At 50.4% G+C, this 18,720-nt stretch overlaps 7 protein-coding genes across 7 annotated transcripts; 3 read left to right on the top strand and 4 right to left on the bottom strand.

The window, feature by feature from the left end:
- Positions 1-342: 342 nt before the first annotated feature.
- ASPBRDRAFT_36687 (acyl-CoA dehydrogenase family protein) lies at positions 343-2,576 on the bottom strand. Its single transcript, XM_067623562.1, has 4 exons — positions 1,600-2,576; positions 1,310-1,535; positions 884-1,252; positions 343-832 (listed from the first exon to the last, which is right to left on the bottom strand). Exons 1-4 carry the CDS (start codon positions 2,201-2,203, stop codon positions 496-498), a joined length of 1,536 nt encoding a protein of 511 aa, XP_067484716.1. The 5' UTR covers positions 2,204-2,576; the 3' UTR covers positions 343-495.
- Positions 2,577-3,081: 505 nt separating this feature from the next.
- rglB (polysaccharide lyase family 4 protein) lies at positions 3,082-5,267 on the bottom strand (the record flags this gene model as incomplete). The annotated part of the gene is made up of 4 exons (XM_067620289.1): positions 3,082-4,302; positions 4,359-4,373; positions 4,437-4,528; positions 4,604-5,267. 4 exons carry the CDS (start codon positions 5,265-5,267, stop codon positions 3,082-3,084), a joined length of 1,992 nt encoding a protein of 663 aa, XP_067484715.1.
- Positions 5,268-6,678: 1,411 nt separating this feature from the next.
- ASPBRDRAFT_166308 (uncharacterized protein) lies at positions 6,679-8,357 on the top strand (the record flags this gene model as incomplete). The annotated part of the gene is made up of 3 exons (XM_067619579.1): positions 6,679-7,000; positions 7,033-8,117; positions 8,167-8,357. 3 exons carry the CDS (start codon positions 6,679-6,681, stop codon positions 8,329-8,331), a joined length of 1,572 nt encoding a protein of 523 aa, XP_067484714.1. The 3' UTR covers positions 8,332-8,357.
- Positions 8,358-8,614: 257 nt separating this feature from the next.
- Positions 8,615-11,342, bottom strand: ASPBRDRAFT_25134 (transcription factor domain-containing protein; the record flags this gene model as incomplete). Its single annotated transcript, XM_067622139.1, has 7 exons — positions 8,615-8,982; positions 9,037-9,245; positions 9,328-9,741; positions 9,798-10,768; positions 10,859-10,970; positions 11,058-11,142; positions 11,213-11,342. The coding sequence occupies 7 exons, from the start codon at positions 11,340-11,342 to the stop codon at positions 8,615-8,617; spliced, it is 2,289 nt and encodes a 762-aa protein (XP_067484713.1).
- Positions 11,035-12,611, bottom strand: ASPBRDRAFT_654880 (uncharacterized protein; the record flags this gene model as incomplete). Its single annotated transcript, XM_067628547.1, has 5 exons — positions 11,035-11,142; positions 11,213-11,587; positions 11,963-12,032; positions 12,231-12,277; positions 12,341-12,611. The coding sequence occupies 4 exons, from the start codon at positions 12,609-12,611 to the stop codon at positions 11,511-11,513; spliced, it is 465 nt and encodes a 154-aa protein (XP_067484712.1). The 3' UTR covers positions 11,035-11,142; positions 11,213-11,510.
- A 2,032-nt stretch (positions 12,612-14,643) lies between these two features.
- ASPBRDRAFT_70855 (uncharacterized protein) lies at positions 14,644-16,545 on the top strand (the record flags this gene model as incomplete). Its single annotated transcript, XM_067629096.1, has 4 exons — positions 14,644-14,852; positions 14,906-15,022; positions 15,092-16,216; positions 16,286-16,545. The coding sequence occupies 4 exons, from the start codon at positions 14,644-14,646 to the stop codon at positions 16,458-16,460; spliced, it is 1,626 nt and encodes a 541-aa protein (XP_067484711.1). The 3' UTR covers positions 16,461-16,545.
- Positions 16,546-17,231: 686 nt separating this feature from the next.
- On the top strand, positions 17,232-18,689 carry ASPBRDRAFT_36683 (uncharacterized protein). The gene has a single exon (XM_067623561.1). It carries the CDS (start codon positions 17,523-17,525, stop codon positions 18,399-18,401), a length of 879 nt encoding a protein of 292 aa, XP_067484710.1. The 5' UTR covers positions 17,232-17,522; the 3' UTR covers positions 18,402-18,689.
- The last annotated feature ends 31 nt before the right edge of the window (positions 18,690-18,720 follow it).

Raw genomic sequence — 18,720 nt, 5'->3', positions numbered from 1 at the left:
CTGCAATCGGCTTTCGACCATCACAAATCAAACAAGTTATAGAGCATTTGTACTGTAGACCGGACCAGCGTTATTTAGTTTATGTTGCGCGGAACTCGTAGTATATAAATAATAATACTACTACTATCAGAATCTAAACAACTTTTGACTGAAATCTCCTAGCATACGACCTGCATCTATTTCTTAGCTGTCTCTACAGGGAGCTTTCATTTTATCACGAAGCTCCTTTCAATTATGCCTGGAATTCATAAGGCAACCGCTGTCGGTGATAGCATCTACCCATTCGTTGGACATGTTTCAGAATCACGAACGCGTTCGGTTAACACTTCGTAATACACAATCGCCAGTACGACATCGACGATCAGACTGTTTATAGGCATTGGTTCAAACTACTAACGCTATGGGTATCCAGTCTTATGACCAAGGCAGATGGATATTACGGCAAAGTTGATGACTATACCCTGTCCAGCAGGGCCTTTGATTGAGAATGAATATCTACAACATCGCCTTGGGGAACTTCTTCATCGCCTGACGAACTCCCAAATCGGCCAGAATCTCCTCCGTGCCACCCAAGATGGCGTCAAACTTGTATGTCCGGTGGAACATCTCAATGACCTTACCCATGCCGGACTGGGTCAAACCTCGTCCGCCAAAGATGTTGGTCGCAAGGTCCGCAATCTCCTGTGCTGAGCGGGTGGCATGGGACTTGAGCAGGCCGATGGGGCCACCCAGGTTAGCGGACTGCTGGGCATAGGTCATGTTGCACATTTGGTATGCAATAGATTCCAGCCAGGCCTGGTTCGATTCGCAAAGGGAGATCATTCGGGCAAGTCTGGAACCACGTTAGCTTGTCGAAATGGTATGCACATCGGTTAGTACTTACTTTTGCCGCATAACAGGCTGCTCAATAAGCTTCTTGCCGAAGACAATGCGCTGGTTACACCACTTCATGCACTCCTCCACAACGGTCATGCACATGCGGACCACACTGCAAACCATCATGAAGCGTTCGTGGTTGAAGTTGCTCATGATCACAATGAAACCTTTATCCTCCTCACCCAGAAGGTTCTCCACAGGAACCTTGACGTTCTCGAATTGAACAAACGCGGTGGCAGCCGCTGTCGAGTAGGACGTCTTGATCTGTTTAGTCTCGACCCCTTCATCGCGGGGAATCAAGAGCACCGAAAAGCCCTTTTCGGTCCGGCAGCCAGTAACGAAGTAGTCGCAGAACATACCATTAGTGATCCATTTCCTGGAATAAGAGTTAGCTGCTTGTACCTCTGACCGAAAAAACCAAAACTTTACGTACTTAGTTCCGTTCACGATAAAGTGCTTGCCGTCAGGGGTTTTCGTCGCGGTTGTGCGGAGACCAGCAACGTCACTACCGGCAAACGCCTCTGTAACCGCCAGACACATCTTCTTCTTGCCAGACAGAACTTCATCAGTGATCTTCTGCCGAAGAGGCTCATTACGAAGCCACTGCTGAACGGCAGTCAGACTGATACACATGCCTGCCATGTTTCCATCCTGAAAGCCTGCCAGGTGTCAATACACAGCGTTCGTTCCACTGGCTACGGACAACGTGGAGAGCCAACCAACCTCGAGCATTAGATCTCACCAACTCCTGCGAGAGCACCATATCATGCAAATAATCAAATTCCTTTCCATCGATGACCCCACCCAGAAGCTTCCGCCCGTGCAAATGCTTTCCCGGACCTAAGCGCATTGCCAGTATTCCTGCCTCCGCCATGCGATCGATCAACTCCTGACTGATATAGGTGCCATCCTTCTCCTTCTCCTGCGCCTCAGGGGTAATATAGCGATCTGTGAACTCTCGGAGAGCTTTCTGAAGGCGGCGATGGCTGTCATTGAAATAGGGGCTCTTGAATTGCGGACGCAGCCACAGAGGCTCGGCATAAGGAACCTGGCTCAAGCTGCCGGGCTCTGGGGTGACGATTTCGGGGGTTTCACCGGCGACCGTTCCAATGCAGAGATCCTTGTATTTCTCGAGGACCTCCTGTCGATGAAGGTTATAGAAATCGACCGTGGCATCCGTGCCCGCGACCTGATTCAACACCACACTACCGCCGGGATGTGCGTCTATGAAATCGGTCAAGTCGTACACGCGGTGATCGATGATGCACCAAACCGAGTCCTCCGTGTTGTGCTGCGCAACCTCGGCGCGGGTGAAGGTCTTCGACATGGTCGCGGTTGTTGCGAATATCACAATCTGGTTTCAGATACCACCAAAACAGAGAAAAGATCAGAGCTCTGCAGAAAGTAAAGAAGCAAGAAGCTGCAGAACAAAAATGCGGGGAAGTAATCCGGTCCACGGTCTGGTTATAAGTAAATTGTTGCCAATCAATGCGAGTGGATTAGTATCCCTTGTGCATCATCCCTCCCCCCGATGGGCCGAGGCTTTTACCGCAATAGGAAAAGACTCGATCAATTTGTAAGGTTCACCGAGACCACGGTAGCTTTGGACCCTTTCCGCCTTGTCTCAATAGTTATCATTTCAAATTCACATAAATTCGAACTCATATCCTCAATCAGATAATCTTCCAGAGTAAAATCCCAGAACGCAATCAGAATCTGCACATGAAGTAATCAGTGATGGACAAGTATGCAGAATAGCGCGTGATGATGATTAGTTACTTAAGATCAGGCAATCGGCCAATCTACCCGGAACTTGCCTCGGTTATCCACTGATCCTGACCTTGGAACCTTACGGACCATCACTCGACTAGATTGGGTGGCGTATGATCTCAATTATGAGAAGTGACGGACATAGCTGAGTGGCTCGAGCTCGAGCTTCTGAGGAGTTAATGATAATTTGAATGATAGGGGTCTGGCCATTGTGTTCTGCACACTCATTATTGACATAGGATGTTTGGTATTGACCACTGTCTACAACATGCGTCGGCTTGATACCAATGGGATGGTAGTCATTACTAGGATTGATTGTGCTATATCTCCTGACCCTTCCATTTACTAAATTGATCTCATCATATTCTAGGTTTAAAAGCGCAACTCATGACGGTCTCTGCTTTGCTATTTGCAGAATACCTGCAGTCTACTCTTCTACGAAACCTCCAACCTCAACGCATCATACTGCACATACACCGTCGCCGGTAAAATCGCCGTCTCCGTATCCGTCGCATTGTACGGGAGATGCAACGTCAGAACATTGTTGCCGACTTTCAGCCAATCCGCCGGGAATTCCATGCGCGAGCGAACTTGGTAGCAACTCACAGCCGACCGGACAATGCAGCTGTTCGACTGATTGAACCCGACCAGAAGGGTAAGAGGCTCCGCTTGATCGTTGATGTAGCTCTCCAACGCGAGGTTCGCATATGGCTCCGATGCGTTGTATACGTCTGTATTGCCGGATGCCGCTTTCGCTCCTGCCAGTTGGATGGTGAGAGTGGCCTTGGAGCGCTTTGCGAGATCCTTCTCACTGAGGGGGAAGTTAATCGTCCAGTCGTGCGTGGTATCGTACTCGACGCGCGGGTCGTTCGGTGTTGGCCCGAATACAGACCAGTGGACAGTGTTCAGGTCAGTTGCTGGATCGCTGGTACCGATGGTATAGTTGATTCCGTCCGGGAAGTCTGATTGCCAGTCGTATGCACCCCAGTAGATCAGGTACTCTGGAGGGTGAAGCGGGTGTGTGGGGTCCCTGGCAACGCCATGCCGAAACTCCCCGGAAGACTTGTCTGGTGTGCCGAGTCGCCAGATCTCAGTGCCTGCAGACTCTGCCTCCCAGGTGTCTTGGATGGTGGTTTTCTTTCCCGCCTTCACTTGCACGCCGTCGCGTACAAAGTCACCGAAGATTCCGTCGGCGTATACAGTGAGTCGGTATGGGCCCTCTTTGACGTGGTCCACGCTAAACCGTCCGGAGTTGTCGATCTCGGCCCAATACTGGTATGCGGATGAGTTTACGGAGTTATCCTGGAAATATTGTCCGTCCACGGTCAGGACTGCGATAGGTCTAGTAGCACCTTTGGGAAGGTCGATCTTCCCTTGAACACTGCCGCGTTGGCTGGAAGGGGCGTATCCGACGACGTGTTCAGCGATGGAGTCGTAGAAGTCGATGTTCCAGCTCGGATCTGCCAGGGTTTCCGCATCAGCCTTCAGCTCTTGTAGAGACGCAGTGGAGCCTTTTCCGCCGTTGAAGTGATAGTACTGAGGGCCGAAAGTGCGATCAAAGCCGTAGGTGATGTTGGGAATGCCTTCACCGTGGTGGTTGGATACCAGGTAGTTGTAGACGATGCCGTCGACGGTGAGATCCGAGTGTAGGGGTCCCTATGCAGAATGGTCAGTATATTCCTGGACCGAACCAAGTGAACGCAGTGACATACACCATAGTATGTATCCTAAACCGAACAGGGATGAACCATTAGCCACGACTCAATGATACTCTGAATGATATGGAATACCTTAGTATTCATAACCAACCAAGCTCCAAACGTACTCCCATTCGAGGTACTCCCATCGGCATACATGCCATGAACGGAATTATCCCTCCATGCTAGTCCTCACAGGTCAGCCATCCATCCACCCACTCACCCAAAAAACACATTTGAATCGCAGGAGGTACACATACCATTTGAAAACGTATACTTCGTGAAATAATCTGCAAATTCCGTATAATACGCATCCGTAGGAGTGTTATTAAACGTCCACGTCGCATCCTGCACGACCACCTCCTCTTCAACAGCCTTCTTACTCGGCAACGGCGCGGTCTGCACCTCACTTGAGGTCAAATGCGTCCAAAGCTCCGTATTCGGGCGAAACAGTGTCCGGAACTCCTGCAGATTGCGCAGATATGGCGTCGTCTCGTTGTAATACGCTAATCGGCTGAAGGTGTGTAGGCCTGTTTCGCCGTCGCGCAGGAACCAGTATTGTTGGAAGTGCTGGCCCGTGGGCGGGTACGTCTCGTCCATGAGGACACCTGCATAGTGAGTTCCAGTCTTGTCGGTGCCGGTGAACAGCTGGAGCGTGGAGTAGGTGGATCCGGGGGTGTAGAAGCCTGAGGGGATGCAGTAGCAGTCGAGGTAGGGGCCGACGCCAGTGTCGCCGGATTGAGGGCCCAGGAGGTCCTGGTTGTCCAGGTAGAGGTCAGTGATTCGACCTTGGGATTTGGAGAAGTTTGCTGTTAGGCGGTTGTTGGTGAGGGTTATGGTGGTGTTGGTTTGAGAGGTGTGGAGGGTCGCTGTGGTGAGGGTGAGGAGGAGGAGGGTTGGGATGAGGGGGTAGAGGAAGCGCATTGTGACGGCGCTTTGGGTAATGCTGTCTGGAGGAGGTCGCTATGTACCCTGCATTCAGTATTGGAGGGTTCTGAGAAAGCCATCTTATAGTTCCTGTGATAGTGAGAGTGCTGGAGTGCGGATTGCATTACCCCGAACGAGGAGAATGACAACACGTTGTTGTGCAGGGCCAAGAGGTATGCGCGGTGCATGACAGGAAGCAATAACTGCAATGACCGTGTTAACTGCCCGTCAATGGCTGCAGATGCAGTCGCTTGAAATCCGGGGTAAAATCGCGGGGAATTTAGCAGCCAAGCGAGACGGATAAATTGTTGCCAGACAGTTGCTCGACGGAGAAATTGTTCGGCCAGCATTGTCCCGACAACTTCTGTTGCTCAGATCTCCTCATCGACTGACCCGTTTGTGGGGAAGCTGTCATGAACTACTACTAGGGGCACTGGCATCGGGAGCTTTAATCAGCTGTGAGCGAAGCATTATATCAGCATACTCTCTGCCATGCATCCACATCTATCTTGGATAGCCAAGATTGGCACCGAAAGACACACGCCTTTGTGCCAAGCATCCTTCCCAAAGACACTCAGGCCTACGAAAACGTTGAAAGCCATGGCAAGTGCCGTGATCACTGCCGCATTGCTCATCAAAGCGTCATCAGTCGCATCAATCTTCACTGAAGTTTGCTCTGAACCCACCGTGCTTAACAAAGAATCAACCAAGAGACCATACAAGGTTGAGACCTCACCCAGCCAAGACGACATCCGAAGCTGTGAGCCATTTCCGTGAATCTAGCCGATAGCTCTTCCGACACGGAAAGTCAGATCTCAAGAGTCGAGACAGTCAGATTGCGGGGATCAACCCGTACCCCGGATCAGGACCCCCTGAACCCCGGTACATACTAGGGACTAGCTTTCCCCAGACTCACGACAACATCAGGGTCTTATAAAGTAGGGGGAAGATCAACGGACCCGCATCCGAAGCCATCACCGAACATTCCGTCGGATGCCATCCCGTCGACGCTGGCTTGGGTCTGGCGTGTATAACCTCGGGTAGCAGGTTATTGGCCACCACCTGGGCTCAGAATTCGGAATCAATTCCTCTCATCAGTGGCTAATTGGTGATGATCCCCATGATATACCTGCTTGGCATCCAGCTGCCCAAGGACCGTGCACTCTGTTGATATGGCGTTCAGCTTGGCTCAGCTCAAGTCCCCACGGTCGTGGCTTGCGAGGGGACCGGGATGCAAACCGCGATCTAGCATTGCTCAGGCATATAAAGTAGGCCGAAGACTGGGATCTGTGCATGGAGCTGTTGGTAGTGTTAATCTTGCACCACCGCAGCTGCCATTTGCCTGATTTGCTTTACCACTTATCTCTCGACGCCTCCAATTCCGCTCAGCATACTCTTATCTGCAATCATGGCAGAAGAGGTATCCTTGGGCACCAACATGGCCCGCTCTGACACACTGAAGAAGAATGGCCATGAAGAGGTCCATCTTGAGAATGTATCCCCAACGCCACCTGACCAGCAGTCCAACAGGAATCTTTGGACAGACTCTTCTCCCACCAATCCTCAAAATTGGCCCGTTTGGAAGAAGAATGCTCATATCCTGATGGTGGCATTTCATTCAATGGCCGCAACCTTCATGGCGGCCGGGATCATACCGGCCTACGACATCATGGCCGAAAGGTACAACGTAACGGTGCCACAAGCAAGTTATCTTACATCCGTCCAAGTAAGTGATATTGTTTCGTCTTCGCCCGCTTCAGAGGGTTCAATCATTTTTTGTTCTTTGTCATTGGAATTCACCCGTCTTACACTCGATCGTTTGTGCAGATCTTGCTCTTAGGCATTTGCCCCCTTTTCTGGAAACCAATCACCTCCACCTACGGACGATACCATGTGTTCCTGTTTTCGGTCCTCGGAAGTATGGTCTGCAATATTGGCGGAGCTCGTTGTACTACATACGGGACACAAATGGTCACTCGAGTCCTCACCGCACTCCTCATCTCTCCCCCTATCGGAATAGGCAGCGGCGTGATCACGGAGCTGTGTGAGCCAGAGGAGCGAGCGCAGAAGCTGGGATGGTGGACCCTCATGTTGACACTTGGAACTCCATGTGGGCCATTCATCATGGGCTTTGTCACAAAACATATTGGGTTTGAATGGATCTATTGGATATTCGCCATGATGAACTTCGGGCAGTTCATTGCCTACCTGCTGTTGGGCGAAGAAACCCTGTACATCCTGACCGACAGCAATACTTATGACGCAGGCGTGGTCAAGCCTAGCTTCGCTCAGAAGTTCATTCCCCGCCGAATTAATCCTCGTCCGCTTAAGCTTCGCGAATTCATCGAGCCCCTTCTCTTTACGAGGCTGCCTAGGGTGCTGATTCCTGCATGCGCTCATTCCATAGTCTTTTGCTATGGAAACATTGCTCTGATTGTTGAAATGCCAATTGTCTTTGGCGAGAAGTTTGACTTCGATTCGCAGCAAATAGGTCTGCAGTTCATCGCCATCATTATCGGGTGTGTGCTCGGCGAGCAGTTGAGTGGCCCTATCTCAGACCGGTTCCTGCAAGTCATGCATAGAAGGAGAGGATATCACCGCCCGGCAGACCGGCTATGGCTCTCATACATTGGCTTTGGGACTGTCATTGCTGGTCTTCTTGTATGGGGCTTTCAGCTACAGAAGGCTACCAGCTGGAACGTGACCCCATGCATCGGCGCAGCAATCGCCAGCTTTGGAAACCAAATCATAACGACAATCCTTATATCGTTTGCTGTTGACAGCTATAAGGAAGCGTCGACTGATGTTGGCGTGTGCATCAATGTATTTCGACATGTGTATGGTTTTGTAAGTCAAAGAGCACGCAGCGTTAGTATTTCCTTGCTAATGGTTTCAGATCGGTCCGTTCTATTTCCCTGACATGTTCACGACTTTGGGCTTGGGTGGTGCCGCTGGTGTCATGTGTGCTATCATTGGAGTCTGCGCACTACTTCCAATCATTGCCATACAGTTCGTGGCTACGCGCGCAGACCGGAAGGTGCAAGATGAGCTTACGGAGTAGTTTTGCCGCAGCTTGGAAGAACTTATACAGGGTATTAGTGATGTTATAACTTGAAAACATGAGAGAATTGAACAGCTTCGTCTTGAATGACTTACAGCCTGGTCGACGTAGTCGATAACCTTCAAAAAGGTGAACCCCCACGGCTACCTTGCTTATCCCGATAGTATGCCGGAACCGGCTTATTAGGCCAGAGAACGTAAACTGCTGTAGAGAAGATCGGAAAAGCATGTTTGCTCCGCAGATGGGTGTGAATGCAATGGAGTTTATCATCCAGGAAGCCAGCTCAGAATAAATTGCTTGGAACACTGTTCAACCAGGACATATCTTGAAAGTCTGGGAGATCAAGGCCATCCAGAAGTATCGAGTTGATACCCTCCCCTAAAGAGAGATCACTCAGACCATTAGACGCAGCATTCGTGGGGAAAGCGCTTGTTGGGTGGTCATGAGGTGGAGGCCCTTCGGACACTACCCTTTCGTAGAGGATCTCGAGAGCTGCCACACATCGCCGGGCGGACGTGCTGTGGCTGTGATATCGTCGCAATACCTCCAGAGCGTTCTCCCATGATTGTGTGATTGCAGCCTCAGTCACCTCTTCCAATATAGCAGGGCAGAGACGACCGGCTATGAGAACGGTGGCAGCGGTGTAGACATCTGTGCGTTATGAGCTTTGCTGACAATCAATCAATTCACCGAGGCTAGACTCACACAGAATGTTGTACCACCAAGCAGGAAGAGGACCCGAACTTCCATCGGCGGGCAAGTGACTGTGTATTAGGCCGATAACCTCTTGGGCAACCTTTACGCAAATGGTCGAACATTGCAATGCTACCCGCTGAGGAAAAGAGTCTTGCAGGGCAATCAACGGATCTGAGTCCGCAATCTCACGTGAAGTGCAGTATCGGGATAGGATAGGTCTGAAGAGCAGCATCCTTACATGAAGAAATCTTGCGAGAGGCTTAGTAGGCAGATCGCCACTCAACACACACTGTAACGTACCTTGCACGCAACACAACGCTCTGGTGGTAGAATACCGTATACCCACCCCCTAGATGAGATTCACCTCGCAAATGTGATGGTAGGCTTCGGGACCATTTGGTAAGTGCCCGATCGAGCTCGAATATCGTCCGCTCTCCCTGATTTGCTTCTTTGTTAAAGTAGTAGTCATAGATGTCTTCTGGACTTTCATCGGTTGTGGGGCTATAAAGGCTCAACAGGATATCATTCAGAATCTCATAGAGCTCGAGCGACTTTGCGTAAAATGCCATGACTGATGGTCGGTCCGCTGGCTGTGTCACCTCGGACCCAGACACTGCGGGGATATACTCTTCGTCCACCGTAGCTGGAAGAGGAACCGACCCACAAGATGCCTTGGAGATCATGGCGGGGCGCCCAAATGTCATGGATATGACCCTACAAGATATTAGCATTCGACCATATCGTCGATTCAGCAAGGTAAAGATACATACCGGTCCATCAGAACACATCCGTGCCAAATTTTGCGAGCCAGCTGCTGTTCCTGTGGGTTATGTAGACGAGCAATCGTCTGGGGAAGGTGCAGGCCAAGTCCCTGGGCATTGCGGATAGCCAGTCCAGTGACAATCCAGCACTGATGGGCGGAGTCAGTACTTTGGAGATACTGGGCCATTAGAAGCAGACATTGAATCAGAGCAGCGGACCCTGTGTTCCAGAGATTGAACTGGAGAAGATCCTTTGCACGAGTAAAGAATGCATCTGCAGAAGCCTCCCGCTCTTCTGGCGGGATAAAATCAGCCAGTTGGCAGGCCAGTGCAAATATGACATTGACGGTACACATAAGCATGTTTTCATCAGATTGAAGCGCCTCCCCTGTCCAAATCCTCTCATATTCCCTTCTCAGTTGAAGACTGTCAACGAGAGGATAAAGTGGGAAAACGAATTCCCAGTAAACCTCCATGAGGCTATCTGCTGTTTTGCGCGGAGGGAGGACATAATTAGGCACAGTGGATAGCCGTGGCTTCTTCGTGGACATTAAACTGGAAGGCGGACCAACCCCTAGAATCGAGTCTGAGGTATGTCGATTCGGTGAGGATACTTTTTTTTCTATGGCAGTTTTGATCTGGCGTATAAAGCTGGCAGCACTAGAGCTGCCAAAAAAGCCCTGTGTGGGACGCTCATCCTCCACAGCGCCCATCATGGCATTGACACTGTCCGTTGGGTCTTTCAGTTGAAGCGACTGATCTAATGAGTTTCGATCTGGATAGGCAGAGTGGCTGGTGACAAGATGGGGATTCGCCTTCGGTGTACATTGTGAGGTGCTTCCTGCCGGAGAAAGGTGATCCACATTCGTGGTCGTTACAGACACAATGCTCCTAGGCCGATTATGGCGGATGGGTGCCCCCGATGGGCCCGATGGGCCCGATGGAGATACCACGGATGCTCCCATGGAGGGAGAGGGATGCTGCAAAAGCGTGAGTGTGAGTAGAACATACTACTCTCACGAGCAATACACCCTGCTATGTTGGGAGACAAGGGGCAAGGCGTAACTTACCTGCACTTGGCCCGAGGCGTCATAATATTGTACGGGTCCTCCTTCCCTGCTGTCGTAACAGGAGCGAGGACTCTCCAGATGCTTGATCCGACTTTCCAGGCTTTCGATATAACTGCCATTGTGAGATGACGGTTAGTCCGAGTGGCTTGAGGAATCGGGAAAGAGCTCGTTAGTGCCTAAGGCATCAATATGCACTCACTTGCGAACTGCTCGCTTTTTCTCCAGTTCCCCAGTGTAAACACATTGGCCCCCCTGGTCCACTCGTTTTGCGCATGGCCCACAGACTTGAGATTCAGATATTAGCGACATAATCTAGGTCGCTCCGAAGAGGCGCACAATTGAGAAAATACGCACCGGGTTGTCTCCCGTCACAGCGGATCTTCCGAGCACGGCATTCGTCACAAGCAATTGCCACTTTGCGGCGTTTAGGGGGACGATCAGAAGCGTCGGAATGACGAGAATGAGACTGTTTTGCACTAGACATGGTGGGGAGGGATTTGGTATGTCATGCAACCCCAGACAGAAGACCCCGGAGACACAGCAAGCAACTGACAATGCAGCAAAGGAAGAAAATCCGGGGTCGTGGGGAACGGAATCTCTTCCGGGGGAGTCCGGCCGGATGACTAACTTGCATGAACCAGCCAAGAACCACTCATCTCGTATTAAACGATGGAGGAAGCTTAAAACAGCCCCTATCTTGGGGAAGACGATTCAACATCTGCTGTAGAGCTTAGCATGTTGAGCTTGATTATCGTATGCTTCATATTTGTCGTACTTGCGTAAGTTGATCGGTGTGGACTGACTATAGGCGGTTGTTGGCACGGAATGCCTTCCGAAGAGCTGGAGCTTTGGTAAACGCCGCGGAATTACTGCGTCATCTCTGAATTTACTTCCTGCAGCTCTCCGAGCCACCAGCGAACAAACGGTGAACGGTCTTCTTACCATAGTACTTGAGCACCTTTATCTCTTACTGGCGACATATTCTGAGCTTTAGCTAACACTTTCTCATGAATTGATTGTATAGATTAAGCGGACTCCCCAGTGACCGAAGAAGATTCTGTGCACAGCAACTGACTGTAGAGGAGCCAATGAAGAGTGATTAACTCCGAGAAATCCAGATACCATGACACGCAAACATCAACACAACATTTCTGACTCCGATACAAGCATCCAACTGTACATTCTATAAAACATCCAGCATTGGCCGGGGGGAGAAATTTTGAGACAATCCTCCAAAGTTCATGCCGCAAAGAAATCAATTTATATCAGGCGTCCGATGGCAATGCACGGGAGGCTGATTAGGTTGTTGCTCTGTGCCAATGCGATTGTTAGTATTCTCCATCTAACAGGGTTATGAATACTAGTCACTCACGCCTTCGGAGCAGCAGGCAACATTCCGAGCTCCTCCATCATTGCCGCCTATCATTGAACAACTTGATTAGCTTTTACTCCTAGCAGGAAGTTTCATATGGATCCACTTACAAGGGCCGCAATTGTTTCCGCCCTGCAGTTCGCCGGGAACACCCTCGCCCAGTCCATTCCGGAAACGACTCTCATCTTGTCGGGAGAGTCCGTGCTCGGGACTGAAACCCTGGCAGCATCTTACATTGTTTGTTCCGCAGGCGTTCTGGGCATGTGATCTGGTAAGTCCTGAATTCGAAGGGCCGTTGTGGCTGATCCACTGGTAGTTCTGAGGGACAACACCGGCCATGGCGGTGGCAGCGAGAAAGGCGGCAATCGCGAAGACCTTCATGTTGATTGCAGGTTGATTAAAAGTGATGATAGAGCAGTATATTGCTTCAGTAGAGTCTGAGATGGAGGTACTAAGAGAAAAGCTTGAATTGTGCTGTTGATGATGGCTCTGACGGATAAACATGATGAGCCTCTTTATAGATTTTGGAATTCACCTGGACACCACCCAGTCTTTGTCGAAAATCATGGATATTCGAGATATTCTGCGATGTCGAAGCTTACACCACTTGATTAAGCTTTAGTATAGCTCCTTGCATCATGATAGTCGGTGGTGGCAGTGTGCATTCTACAACGCTAAAGACCTCTTTGCAGACAGACAATTAGGGACGATCCAAGTGATATTCGCGTACCAAATCAGTATATAGTCCGCTTACAAAATCATACACTCCAGTGCCAGTGATCTGTGTATAGCATATGGAGCGGCCAGATCCGCACAAAGCTCCTAAAAGATGCATGATATTCAGGGGATATATCTGACATATCACGTGCAGCAGATGGATTTCCGAACTTGACGCGATTCGTGGACGGATCCTGCATTGGTAGTATGCCAAAGACGAAAGGGTTCATGACATCTCATGTGTACCCACACCATGAATCTGATATCACATAAAATCACCTAAGGAGACTTTCAAGACTGTCAGCAGTTCGGAAATAGCACTCGGATGATTGCCAAATTCTCCTGGCTATTGTCCGATTAGTCCGCGACCAAAAGCATGCTCGTCGGATACATACATGAGTATTCGTGCAATTTTCAGTCGGACATACGATCTATTAGCTGCTCAGTAGCAGCACGAAGTCGGAGAAGAGCAAAACCAAAACTTCATTCATGCGACAAGTGCATCTGTAGGATGACTTCAACGAAGCAATTTATAGCTAGAACAGGGGTTTTAGTCAAGAGTAATGCTGATTTGTGGGTCCCTAAGGAAGATTGTCCGCAACAGGGAGAATTATGCTTGCCCCGACAGCAAGCACTGACCACCTGGTGACTATCACTTCCTCATCAACAGCAAAGGGCTTTTCGAGATCGACCGACTAGCACTTCAAGTGCATAAACCAATGTCAGCAGAATATAATTCCCTGCACTGTGAGAAAAGAAAACCATACTCGGCACACAAGTCACTAAAGACAGCGGCACCTCTTGATTGAGCAGGCTTTCATGCATCTAGTTGCCTGAGTTCTCGGCCTGGGAGGCCCACAAGCAAGCCCGCATTTCGCTATAAGTGTAAACAGGGGTTGAGTAGTATGATCAGGAGTCGGATCCGCCTTTTCTGATAATGTCAGAGGCGATGGTTTGCATACGAGAGAAGTTTACCTCGGCCAACTGCGGCCCATGAATCGTCGCACAATCCAGTCAATGGCGCGAGGTTGTGGACGTTTCACACTCCCCGCTAAAGCGCACCGTGAATATACGGGCTGACATGATCCCTCCGAGCTGCAAAGCCTGGCTGGGGATCTGCTCAGTGCGACGGTTGTCTCCGCAAGCCATCGGGCAGTGGCGGGCCATTGCCACTCCCTGTTGGACATCGCACGACGCCCAGGGCAGAAGAGAATACTACTAGAAGATAATTTTGTCAGGCTGCAGAACAGAAAAAGCGCGGTCCGGGGAGAATTAGCCCGCTGGAGAGAGCCTAAGTCTTGGGGGGACAGCGGAGCGAACATGCTAGTCAACTTCCACTGCGCTGCGCTGAGCAATGCAGTAGTGCACGTATCCAAATCGTCGCAGTGATTGCTCCGCTAAATTCAGTATGGATCTATAGCTAACAGGCCAATTTTAGAAAGCGCCCTGAGTTCGTGAAAAGAATCCGATCAACCACGGGTTTTTCGAGGATGGAGAAAACAGCCCCCAACAGGATTGTCAGAATGGCTCATCCACCCATCTGTTCCGTCCTCCGCGTATCAGCCCAGACTAATGGTGCGATAATCCATTAAGGAAGCCATGATGAAATTCCAGAGGGTCTTCTTTAAATACCGGAGGCATGGAAGCTGGCATGGGTATAGGAGCAAGAAGATCAAAACCACACGGCATCTGCATTATGAGAATTTCCGCGAGAAGCGTCGTTTGGAGTGCCCTTCTAGCATGCACTGCACCAGCTTTGGGCGAGGCTGCTGCAACTGCTAGCAACAGCACACAAAGTCTGCGCGCCTGTGTCACCCAAGCGCTTGTTGCGGGCGATGTTAACGCCCGCATTGTTGACCCCAGCAATGACACCTACACGGACGCCCGTTTGGGCGAGAAAATCCAGTCTGTTGTATCCTTACCTGGATCCCTCGTACACATACTCATGTGGCTTATAGGTTCAATGAGTTCCCAGCACTGATCGCATACGCAAAGGAAGCGGATGAAGTAGCATCGCTCGTCCGCTGTGCTCAGAGATCGGGATTCAAAGCCGTGCCACGATCAGGAGGACATCAGTTAGTCGACCTCCTTCTTTCTACCGTCACACCCGATTATAATCCGATACTCTTGCTAACCCACAACAGCTTCGAGGCATGGTCAGCTCTCAATGGGACTTTGGTCATCGACCTGAGCCACATCAACCATGTCAATGTCTCTGCCGATACCACCACCGCCACTGTCGGAGCAGGCATTCGACAGGGCGCTCTGTACTTGGGACTGGATGAGCACAACGTCACATTTCCGGGTGGAATCTGCCCAACTGTTGCGTTGGGTGGACTGGTCTCGTCCGGCGGATTCAGCCTGCAGATGCGCGCCCTTGGACTCGCTGCCGAGTATGTGCAGTCCGCCCGCGTGGTCCTCGCCGACGGCAGCCTTGTGACAGCCTCGTCCAGCTCACACGAAGACCTCTTCTGGGCGATTCGGGGTGGTGGCGGTGGCACGTATGGGATCATCGTGGACTTCGACCTGCAGTTGATGCAGTTCCCCACGTCAGCCATGGTGGCCATATCCTGGAATGCGAGCAGCGACCGGTACCCGGTGGCGCAGCGATTCTTCGACTGGGCACCCGTGCAGATACCTGCCTTTACCTCGCAGGTGAACGTATACAAGAGTAGCATCAACTTCCTGGGCCAGTATCTGGGGGGTACCGAGAATGAACTCCGCAAGCTGATCAACGAGTCGGGGCTGCTGGACATTGGGACCCCAACCATTTACATATCCGGGAACTGCGACACCGACAACTCCCGGCTCTTTGGCTACACGAGCTACGAATGCGTTCCGGCTAATGAAACCAACCGGCAGATCATGAATGTCCTCCCAGAGCCGTTCTCCCAGTACGACGACTACCCTCAATACCAGTATGAGAATGAGCCAGAGGACCCGTCCATTACCATTGCCGAACCCTGGGCCCGCTTCAACCGTATCAGCAAGTCATTTTTCATGCAGAAGGACAATATTCTTCCTGCAGCAGACTTAAAGACCGTCATCGAGATGATGGGCGAGTTGGACACAGACTCGGAGATCTGGGGTGAATGGCACGCATGGAACATCTCCAATCCCTCAAAATCGGACTATGCGTTCGCATGGCGCGAACAAGCCTATGCTCACCTGGAATTTCAGGTACATGGTTCGTTGACAAACCCAACGAAACAAGCGACGTACGAGAAATGGTTTACAGATCTGGAGACCTTTTTGCGGCCGAAGATTGGGTAAGTGCTTACATGGATGCATGGGCTGCCACGTGTGGGAGACTGATGCTAATCGCGATTGTCATCTAGGGTTGCGTCGTACTCTGGGGAGATGGACGCTCACATTTCAACAAACCCGTTTGAGTCGTACTATGGTGATAACGTTTGTCGACTGGTCGAGGTGAAGAAGAGTTATGACCCGAATAATTTCTTCACGAACCCTGATGCTATCACTCCGGCCGTACCGGAGGGGATTACTTGCTAAAGGGTCACTTAGCCGTCGAAGACTGTGACGGGAAGAAATGATTAGTGGGTTGTACTGTTAGATAGCCAAGGGATACACATGTACGAGATAGGATCGTTAGTATAGAATCTATGACATTTGGATCTTTCTTGATTTAGTTCTTATTTACACTTCAAGACTGGAGAAAAAGTTGGTTCAATTCTGGGACAAGATGGTCTGAGTGACATGGATTAAAGAATGGCACGATGCTGTCTCATTTACATCTAACATTTGAGCTAGTAATATGTGAGAATCAACGATCGTGATTATATTATCATGATATATTCCATCTCATATTACCTCTATTAGTTCCGACTTTTGGGCCAAGTCAGTTGCCTTAGATTGGGAAGTCCTTTAACTCTATAATATATGGACAGACTAATGTGGAAGTATTCGAATTTGAATCTCTTAAATATAACCGAATAGCTAAAAATAAAAATATCATCTTTGATTCATAATCAGTCTGGAAATCTAGAGCATGGTGAGCGGCGTACAGGCGAGTATTCACAGTACCGCGGCCATGTGGGGATCCATTGACATGCAATTCATTAATCAGGCATATCTATTCGCTTCGTGCGTCATACAGGGCAATGAGAAAGAAGCGCTATAACAAAGTGCTATACGATATGCAGTTAATATCTATCTTGGTGAACCAAGAAGAGGACCCTATTCACTTAACAGCATGAACTAAACCACAACACCAAAAATAGCATAGGACTTAGGGACTAAGCTATCCCAACGCAGCAAAGTCACTATGCCCAAGATCCAACGTGCTACCCGCTGAGTGGACAGCACCAGCCACGGTAATCGATCCCTCTGACGATCCGTGATCCGCAGTGCATCCTCCTTCCGTCCCCAGACGGAGACTTTCCAATCCTCCGCGGTAGATATAAACCCACCACCTCCGACTGACCGTGACAAGAACCCAATCCCTCCGTTCCACATCCACAATTGATTTCTCCCTCACTAGTATCATCTATTCCAGAATCCTCCATCCTTCATCCTTCATCCTTCAGACACACAAACACAAAAACAAAATCCACCATGACCAAACCAACCATCGCCTTCCTCGGCGCCACGGGCGGCTGCATCAACGCCTGCCTCGCCCACACCCTGCAAAATGGCTACCACGCCGTAGCACTAGCCCGGACACCATCCAAGCTCACGGCCCTCCTCCGCAGCCAGAACATCGACCAAGAGATTCTAGACTCCCGACTCCGCATCGTGACCGGTGACGCGACCGACCCGGAGGCCGTGAAGAATACACTCCTCCTGCAGCCTGCTGCTTCTCCTACTGATTCCACATCTACACCATCATCATCATCATCATCATCATCATCATCATCATCAGCACCACCCCTAGTCTCCCACATCATCTCCGGCATCGGCGCCACAGGCCACCTCCGCGGGTGGTGCTTCGAATTCGACCAGCCGCACATCTGCGAAGAAGCCACGCGGGCGCTCCTAACCGCCCTGCGGAACATCTACACCACTTATCATCCAGAACTGCTACTGCCTGCGAATGTGAAAGCTAGACCGCTCCTCACCGTCATATCGGGCATGGGCGTCGACCCAAGCCAGAAGCAGATGGACGTGCCGTTCTTGTTAAGGCGGGTGTATCATGGGCTACTGCATGTGCCGCATGCGGATAAGTGGGTGATGGAGGAGATGTTGGCGAAGAGGGAGGCGAAGGAGTTGTTTCGCGGGGTGGTTACGGTGAGGCCGGGGAGTTTGTTGACGGGGGATCATATGTTGGGATCGGGGTATGGGTATGAGAAGGTCCGTGTTGGGACGGAGAGGGAGAAACCTTCTGTGGGATGGACGATTCCGAGGGCGGATGTCGGTGAGTGGGTGTTTCGGGAGGTGGTGGTGATAGGTGGTGGGAGGTGGGTGGATGAGAAGGTGACCTTGACTTGTTGGTAGATATCTTTTTGTGTTAGCTTGGGGATGTTAGTAGTATGTTGTAGGCGTTTATGAGGGGGGATTGGGTTATTGTTCATTGATGGGGTATGGAATGTACAGGGGTTCTCTTTTGCTGTGGAACAGAAGCCTAATGCTGTGGGAAATATTGAATTGTATTCTGTCTCTTTGTGTTGTGATGATCTGTACAGCTCGTGAAAAAAACATATCATTTACCTTCTATAAGGCATTCTTGCAGTATGTATGTCTATAAACCTCCATCGATGGCAATATACTTTAATCATCTGTCCACTAAGTGACCGTGTCGGCAAAGATAGAAGGA

The sequence above is a fragment of the Aspergillus brasiliensis genome, assembly GCF_001889945.1.
Source record: "Aspergillus brasiliensis CBS 101740 unplaced genomic scaffold ASPBRscaffold_1, whole genome shotgun sequence".
Taxonomy (NCBI): Eukaryota; Fungi; Ascomycota; class Eurotiomycetes; order Eurotiales; family Aspergillaceae; genus Aspergillus; species Aspergillus brasiliensis.
This window is presented reverse-complemented; position numbering and strand designations above follow the sequence as displayed.

What these genes read in the sequence shown, in the direction of transcription:
- ASPBRDRAFT_36687 (XM_067623562.1), bottom strand. Translation starts at nt 2,203, where the DNA reads ATGTCGAAGACCTTCACCCGCGCCGAGGTTGCGCAGCACAACACGGAG. An exon ending in TTTATCGTGAACGGAACTAA is followed by an intron (nt 1,253 to 1,309) that starts GTACGTAAAGTT and finishes CTCTTATTCCAG; the next exon opens with GAAATGGATCACTAATGGTA. An exon ending in CAGCCTGTTATGCGGCAAAA is followed by an intron (nt 833 to 883) that starts GTAAGTACTAAC and finishes ACGTGGTTCCAG; the next exon opens with ACTTGCCCGAATGATCTCCC.
- ASPBRDRAFT_36683 (XM_067623561.1), top strand. Translation starts at nt 17,523, where the DNA reads ATGACCAAACCAACCATCGCCTTCCTCGGCGCCACGGGCGGCTGCATC.